Consider the following 8283-nt stretch of genomic DNA (forward strand, 5'->3'; position numbering starts at 1 on the left):
ACACCGGAGACCTGGCGAGGCTGCTGGAGCTGTTTCCCCCGCACAGCACAGCCGACCTGCTGCTGGAGAGCCGGGCTGCGGAGCCTCGATGGAGCAGCCACCAGAGAGGTGAGGGGCAGCAGGGGACGGGGCTGAGGACCAGGGGGCTGGGCTGGCAGCATCGGGCAGAGGTAGCAAGTGCTAAAGGAAAAGAAGCCCCGGGCAGTTCCTCCCTCACCCCAAGGCTTGCCTAAACCTTGGCCCAGGAGTGGAGTCATGCGGAGCCCAGAATAGCTCCTGTTGAACTGCGTGGCCGGGTCAGGCTCAGCTCGGACTCAGCTCAGGGACAGAGACCCTCTCCTTCCATCTGTCTGTGTTTCTCTTCCTTTTCTCTCTCTGCCTTTGGCCCCAACCTCTCCTCCCCCAGAGCCCCCTCCCCATATGCTCACTCTCTGCCCTAATGAGCTGGTCCCCAGATGAATGCAGTGGGTGGGAAGAGCCCCCGGGTGACAGACGTGCCCTCTGTGCCAGGCTGGTGGAGAAGCCCAGCAGTGGGTCTGCAGAACACCCAGAGTCTGGCCCGGGACCCATCGTCACCCGCACGGCCTCAGGACCTGCCCTGGCCTTCTGGCAGGCATTGCTGGCCGGGGACGTGGGCTCTGTCTCCCGCATCCTCGCCGACTCCAGCGCTGGCCTGGCACCAGATTCCATCTTTGATACCAGCGACCCAGAGCGATGGAGGGATTACCGCTTCAACATTCGTGCTCTGAGTATGGCCAGGGGCATTGGGGGTCTGAGCAGGAGAAGGGAGGCTGGGAATGGAGCTCTGGGCTCCCTCTGCCCACCTCCCCTGTTACCTGGCAGCTCTTTGCTTCCCTCCAGGATCTGAGGCCGGTGTCTCCTCTCTCCCCAGGACTCTGGTCTCTGACTTACGAAGAGGAGCTGACCACCCCACTGCACGTGGCAGCCAGCCGGGGCCACGCGGATGTGGTGCAGCTGCTGCTGAGGCGGCGGGCAAAGCCAGACAGTGCCCCCGGGGGCCGTACCGCCCTGCATGAGGCCTGTGCCGCAGGCCACACTGCCTGTGTCCATGCGCTGCTGGTGGCAGGAGCCGACCCCGACATCCCTGACCAGGATGGGAAACACCCCTTGCACCTCTGCCAGGGGGCTGGCACCCTCGAGTGAGTGACTCCTCACCCTAACCCCCAGCCCACTCGTAGGGGAGATAAAACCATGACCTCAGGTGGGGGCGGGGGGCATATCAGGGGTTAACAGGCTGGGTGAGCTGGATGGAGGAGTCTGGGCTCAGGTAGGGAGTCAGGATGCAATTGTTCCTCAAACCGTCCAACCATTGGTTCCAAGAAGTTTGGAATGGCCTGAACTTGGGACAGTTTCTGCTTCCCCAGAGGTGGAGGAGGGCTGTGTCAGGGGGCAGCCGCAAGGCCTGCATTGGAGAACTTGTCTGGATTCATTCTGGGGATCCATCCTGTGCCATAAAGTTTTCATTTGTTCTACAGCAACTGAGGCACAGTCCTCCCTCAGGGATAGACTGTCCGGTGATCCAGACAGGCTGTAAGGATAGTGACTTCCAGTTAGAGTCTGCATTGGTCCCTGGGGACAGGGTCTGGTTTCCAGAATGGCAGACACCCTCAGTAATGGGCTCAGGGACCGAGTCCAGCTAACCAAACTCTAAGAAACTAATGGATATACCCAAATGTGACAAAGGTATTGTTTACTGTATGGAATATTCCGAATAATTATGCCCCATGTGCAGGGGACCTTGGAGGATGAGTCCTCACAATTCTTTGAGCATGGAATTCCCCAAAGGAAGCCTTTGCAAACCGCTGACTAATTGCACCCACAACGGAGGCCCTCTCTCTACTGACTACACACCTGCCAAATTTCACATCCTGCCCTGAATGGTGCCAATTTTTTTATCCTTGGGTCCTTCTTTCATGAACCTTCTTCCACCTGTTAACCTCGTCAGCTTTCAGAGGACTCCACTGACTTAATATGTTGAAGACATGTCCTACACCGGCATAGTCCCAGAGAAATACACTTGTGGGTGTGAGCCAGCCACGCAGGTAATTTAAATTTTCTAGTAGCCTTATCATAAAATGAAAAAGAAACAGGTGAAATTAATTTTTTAAACAGTGGTAAAATACCCATAGCATAAAATTTACCATCTTAACCATTTCTAAGTATGCAAGTACATTCACATTGTTGTGTAACCATCATCACCATCCATCCAACTCCTGAAGTTTTAATCTTACAAAATGAAATTCCAGCCCTACTGAACAATAACTTCCCATTCCCCCACCCCTCACGGCAACCACCATTCTACTTTCTGTCTCTATGACTTTGACTCCTCTGACTACCTCACATAAGTGGAATATCTAGTGTTTGTCCTTTTGTGACTGACTTATATCACTTAGCATAATGTCCTCAGGGTTCATCCATGCTGTAGCATGTATCAGAATTTCCTTTCTTTTTAAAGGTTGCATAATATTCTATTGCATGTAGATGCCACATGTCAGTTACCCATTCATTCATTTATTGATGGAGACTTTGTTTGCTTCCATGTTTTGGCTGTTGTGAATAATGCTGCTGTGAACGTGTGTATAAAATATCTGTGAAACAACTGAAATTAATTTTAATAATATATTTCATTTAACAAAATATATCCAAAATGTTATCATTTCAACATATAATCAATAGCAAAAAACCCTAATGAGATGTTTTACATTCTTGTTTTGTACTATCTTCAAGTTGATGTGATTTTACACTCAGTGGGTATCAATTAGGACTAATCATATTGCAAGTGCTCAATAGCCACAAGTGGCTGATGGCTACTGATTGGACAACGCAGTTCTGCCTGGTGACCTCATCAGCCTTCAGAGGGCTCCTATTTTTAGTTCTGGCCATGTTCCAGCTCAGCCCCCTTGAAATGACACCCAGTGATGATCCTTCCTTCCTTTCTTGAGTAAGCAAATGTATATCTAAAATCATTACGGAGAATTTCAAACACAGACATGTGGGCAGGATAAGATAATGATCCATCATCATCTATACCGCCCACCTCTCCCTGCCATCAACGCTGCTGCTAAGAGTCCTTATGATAACAGCTTTTCAGGCCTATGCGGCCCACAACAGCGTCATTTAGGTCTAGATTTCAGCAATTATCCCTATTCTACAGATGAGGAAGCTGGAGCTGATCTTAGCAAAGAGGCTAATGCCTTTAGCCTTGAAGCCTGGCTGGTCAGTTTTGTTTTTCTTTGTGCTCACTGCCAGGCCCCACTCCCCCATCCCCTCCTCCAGTCCCTCTAACTCCCCTGCTGTCCCTGGACTGGAAGGCCAGCTTCTCCCCTTACTAGCTGTGCGAACGTGGGTGAGAGCCTCAGGCCCTCAGTGCCTCCGTTTCCCCATCCGAACCTGCCCTAGGAAACAAGTGAGTGCAGGTCAGGCGCCCGGAAGCTGCCTGTTGTGAGTGCACCATGGCGCCTCGTGACTGTCCCTGCCATGGAGGGTTTAGTGCACTGTTCCTGCAGGGTGTGTGGGCTTGAAGAGAGGGCATTGTTGATCCTGCAGAATGTTGCTGGGTGGCCAGTGACAAGATGGGAGGTGAGGGCATACAGAAGCAGGAGCCACCCAAGGCTCCCCCATGTTCGCTTTGCTCAGACTGGCGGAAATGCAAGGGTGAAGGGCTGCACCCCATTTTCTTTCCCACCGCCCTGTCACCCTCACTAGGTGTGCAGAGCTGCTCCTGAGGTTTGGGGCGAAAGTGGATGGTCGGTCCGAGGGGGAAGAGGAGACCCCTTTGCATGTGGCCGCCCGGCTGGGCCATGTGGAGCTGGCAGACCTACTTCTAAGACGGGGCGCGGACCCAGATGCCCGAGACACTGAAGGCTGGACACCGCTGCTGGCTGCCTGTGACACCCGCTGCACACCCGAAACTGACCCCGAGGCCACCGCAGCCCGCTGCCTCCAGCTGTGCCGCTTGCTGCTCTCAGCCGGTGCCGACCCCGATGCTGCCGACCAGGACAGGCGGCGGCCCCTGCATCTGGCCTGTCTCCGCGGCTATGGGGCCATCGTGGAACTGCTCCTGTCCTGTGGCGTCAGTGTCAACGCCATGGACTATGGGGGACACACAGCCCTGCACTGTGCTCTGCAGGGCCCACCCTTGGCCCTGGCCCAGAGCCCAGAGCATGCAGTGCGAGCTCTGCTCAACCACGGTGCTGTCCGAATCTGGCCTGGGGCTCTCCCCAAGGTACGGGGCTGGGGGCAGAGGGAGGGCAACGAAGGCCAGGGAACAGGGGACCAGGCCTGTGTACCCACACCCTCTGGGTATATGTAGCCCAGGCCACTTGGGCATTTTATAGGTCAGTTCAGTCTGTCTTTCATTCCACAAGCCAGCAAAGCCCAACAGGGGGCAGAGGTGAGGACACAGACCAGCGGAGGAGTGTGTGTACACACGTGTGAACGTGCATCCATGTGCGCACACATGTGTGTACATATACATGTGCACTCCATATGGACTGAGGGCAGTGGGGCCAGATTATAAAGGATTGGAAGAGTCTGAGAGGAAGAGCCAGGACTGATGCAGACAGAAGTGAGCTGATAAAAAAAAAGCCCTTAGGCAGCTCTGCCTGGCTGTGGGCCGATCAGTGAGACACTGGAAGCTCAGGCGAGGCTCCCCTGAGCAGGTGAAGAGCCTGGGTCACGAGGTTCAAGACGAGCTTGGTCCTGGTTTCTGAGGCATCACCCAGTCCCGCGCGGCTGTCCTGGCACCTGAGAAAAAATCCTTCACTGTCAATTTCCAATCTGTCTCTTAATTTATGTTAACGTCCCCAAAGGGGGTTCACCGGGAAGACCTGTTACTGATGCCCTGGCAGGGGGCCCTGTCCCACGCAGTGTCATGTCTAGAGGTGGCTATATGACGTCATGAAGGGCACTGGGTCTTGGGTTGGGTCAGGACTGATATGGCTGTGGGCAGGTGCCCCTGCCCTATCTCCCTGCTTATTCTGTCCAGCCTGGCCTTGTCCTGGATGCTCCCCTTCTGTCCCTACCTTTCCCCTCCACTCACAAACCTAGAAGCATTTGTCTAGATTCCTAAGCAAGACCAAATAATTAAGCAGCCTGAGAGTTCGGCAGATTGGTCTCCCCTTTGGGAGAATACAAGAAAATCAACAATTAACACTAATTAATCTCCTATTAACACCAGATAATTAGGAGACAAGTAATTCCCTGTAATCTGACAGTGGCTCTGACAGCTAATGATTCCCGGAGTCAGAAACAGGGTGGGAGGAGGAGGTGGAACAGCGAGCGGATTTCCCAGGACCCCTCTGCCTGCCCCTCTGGCCCTGCTCCTCCCTGCCTCCCGGACCACGGGGGCCACACAGCAAAGAGCCCCATTCATTCCTTCGTGATCGGAAAGTGCAGGATCCATTTCTCATGATTGGACAGTTATGCCAGGCTCGCTGGGATGCCTGTTCTCTGGTAAGGAGCTCCTCCCTGCTAGGAGGTCTCCGTGGCCCACCTGGGACCACTGCCAGCCCCAGCCAGTTCTCTAGGAGCCACCACACGGGACTGAGCACTTAGGAGACCGGTTTTGATGCTCGTGTGACTATAGGCAAGTCACTGGGATTTTTTGAACCCAAGTTCCCTGCGACCAACCGTGATGAAAAGCGATTGGAGCACAGTGGGCAGCATAGAGCCAGCACAGTCCTGCCCACACACAGACACCGTCTGAAGGTGTGTGACCTGTTACATGGGTCCCCTTGGTCCTCCCAACAACCTCTGAGGCGGGTGGCGGCTGAGAGTGCAGGCTCTGGAGCCAGGCACCCTATCTGGGCGACCCGTGGCAAGCTGCTTAGTCTCCCTGGGCCTTAGTTTCCTCATCTGTAAAATAGGAACATAACAGTATGCCTGATTCTTAGGTTAGTGTGAGAACTAAACGAGTTTACACATACAAAGCTCTTTGGACAGGGCCTAACTGGAGCCCGTGTGCAACCCCTGTTAGCTAGCATTGTTTTGAAATTGCATAGTGTATGTGAAAGCACTTGGAAAGCTGTTAGGCGTTATCCCAATGTAGGGTATCACTGGACAAGGGAGAGAGAGGCACAGGCTGGAACGCAGGAGAGTTCCTGGAGGGGAGGGGACTTGGGCTTGAAGAGCTGGAGGCACCGGCATTCCAGGCAGCGTGCAGAGACAAATCAACGTGGGCCAGGACAGACAGAGACTGGCCCCAACGGCAGGCAGGAGGAGCAGGTCGAGCAGGGAAGTCCGATGTAACCAGCTTGCAACTTCCTAGCTCTAAGGAGTGAGGCAAAGAGGCCTGCCCTGGGCAGATAGCTGGGGCAGCTTCGGTGAGCACTGCCCCGATGCAGGGCCAGAAGCAGAGGGCCGTGGGTGTGTGCGATGCTTTCTCCAGGGGTCCTGCTTCCTGGACAAGGCCTTCCCCCTGCTCCCATTATCTGACGGTGCCAGTCCATGCAGCACTCCCAGCCGGCCAGGCAGATGGGTCTTCTCTCCTTGTGCAGGGTGTTAAAGCCCCTAATGCCAGTGTGTGGGGAGGGAAGTGGGGTATGTGCAGAGATGCTGCCTGGAACATGGCACCTGGCTGTTTTCAGATTTTACAAAGAATCTGTGGCCGGTAGCTTGACATATAGCAAGAAATGGAGGTGAAGCACGAATCTGCTTATGGGTATTACATGCAGGCATTGGGTGGGTATGACAGTACCTGTGTGTGCCACACCTGTGCATGGTTGCCTTTCTGACCATGTGGATGGTCTCCCAGCATGGGCAGCTTCTTGGCATGGCTTGCCCTCACTGCATCCAGGTGTGGGCAAGGTTGGTTTCTTCCAGAGGCTCTGAGAGAGAATCTGTTCCATGCTTGTCTCCAAGCTTTTGGTGGCTGCCCACAATCCTGGGCGTTCCTTGACTTGTAGGCTCATCACTCCAATCTCTGCCTCCATTGTCACATGGCATTCTCCCTGTGTGATGTCTGTGTTCTGTTTTCTCTTCTTATAAAGATAGCAGTCATATTGGATTAGGACCCACCCTAATGGCCTCATTTTAAAATATATTTTATTGATTTTTTACAGAGAGGAAGGGAGAGGGATAGAGAGTTAGAAACATCGATGGGAGAGAAACATTGATCAGCTGCCTCCTGCACACCCCCTCCTGGGGATGTGCCTGCAACCAAGGTACATGCCCTTGACTGGAATCGAACCCGGGACCTTTCAATCCACAGGCCGATGCTTTATCCACTGAGCAAAACCAGTTAGGGCCTAATGGCCTCATTTTAACTGGATTACATCGGCAAAGGCCCTATCTCTGAATAGGTCACATTTATAGGTCCTAGGGGTTAGGACATCCACATATCCTTTGGGGAGGTTATAAAGCCACAACAGCTGTTCTGGGCTGGCTGGTCATCCTGGGTGGACTGACTGGGACCTGCAGTGTGGGGTAACCCTGGGCACACTCACTACCTCTGCCTCCTCCAGGTGCTGGAACGCTGGTGTACGTCCCCGCGGACCATTGAGGTCCTGATGAACACCTACAGTGTCATGAAGCTTCCTGAGGAGGCCGCGGGTCTGGTACCTCCTGAAATTCTGCAGGTTAGACTCCAGGACCCTGACCACACAATCGCTCAACCTGTCCAAGAGACTCCCACCTCCTAAAGGAAACCCCACGGGTCCCCCCACTCTGCCCCACAGAAATTATCCAGAGACCCTCTGATGTCCCAGAAGAAGAAAAGTCAGAGTGAACACCCCAAGAGGCTTCAGAAGATACCCACTGGCCACCAGCCTACCCCTGTGGGAGGAATGGGTGCCTCTTGTCGAAGGCTGCCTCGCTGAGCCCTCCATTCTATCCCCAGAAGCACCACCGATTCTACTCCTCCCTCTTTGCCTTGGTGAGGCAGCCCCGATCGCTGCAGCACCTGAGCCGCTGTGTGCTCCGAGCTCACCTAGAGGCCTGCCTGCCCCATGCCCTGCCCCGCCTTCCCCTGCCGCCCCGCCTGCTCCGCTACCTGCAGCTGGACTTTGAGGACGTGCTCTACTAGGTAAGTCCTGGCTTCTGTGGACAGTCCCAGCAGGAGTTCTTTTTTTTTTTTTTTTTTTGGAGGGGGAGGGTAGGGGGCAAGAGGGGAGTTGGGGGCAGTGTCCTGGCCAGAGCCAGCCAGCCTCCCGTAGCACTGGACCTCTCTGAATGCACGTCTCTCCTTCCAGATGAACGCTGCACTTGGAGAGAGCCTAAAAGCAAGTGCCCCGGACACCAGGGGCTCTGGCCTGCTTCTCACAG

General features: G+C 54.3%; 1 protein-coding gene across 1 annotated transcript; it reads left to right on the forward strand.

Annotated features, from left to right (window-relative positions):
- Positions 1 to 439: 439 nt before the first annotated feature.
- On the forward strand, positions 440 to 8044 carry ASB10 (ankyrin repeat and SOCS box containing 10; the record flags this gene model as incomplete). The annotated part of the gene is made up of 5 exons (XM_081102765.1): positions 440 to 749; positions 893 to 1160; positions 3727 to 4246; positions 7485 to 7598; positions 7859 to 8044. 5 exons carry the CDS (start codon positions 440 to 442, stop codon positions 8042 to 8044), a joined length of 1398 nt encoding a protein of 465 aa, XP_080958891.1.
- Positions 8045 to 8283: the final 239 nt, after the last annotated feature.

Source organism: Myotis nattereri, assembly GCF_964212035.1.
Source record: "Myotis nattereri genome assembly, chromosome: 11".
NCBI lineage: Eukaryota > Metazoa > Chordata > Mammalia > Chiroptera > Vespertilionidae > Myotis > Myotis nattereri.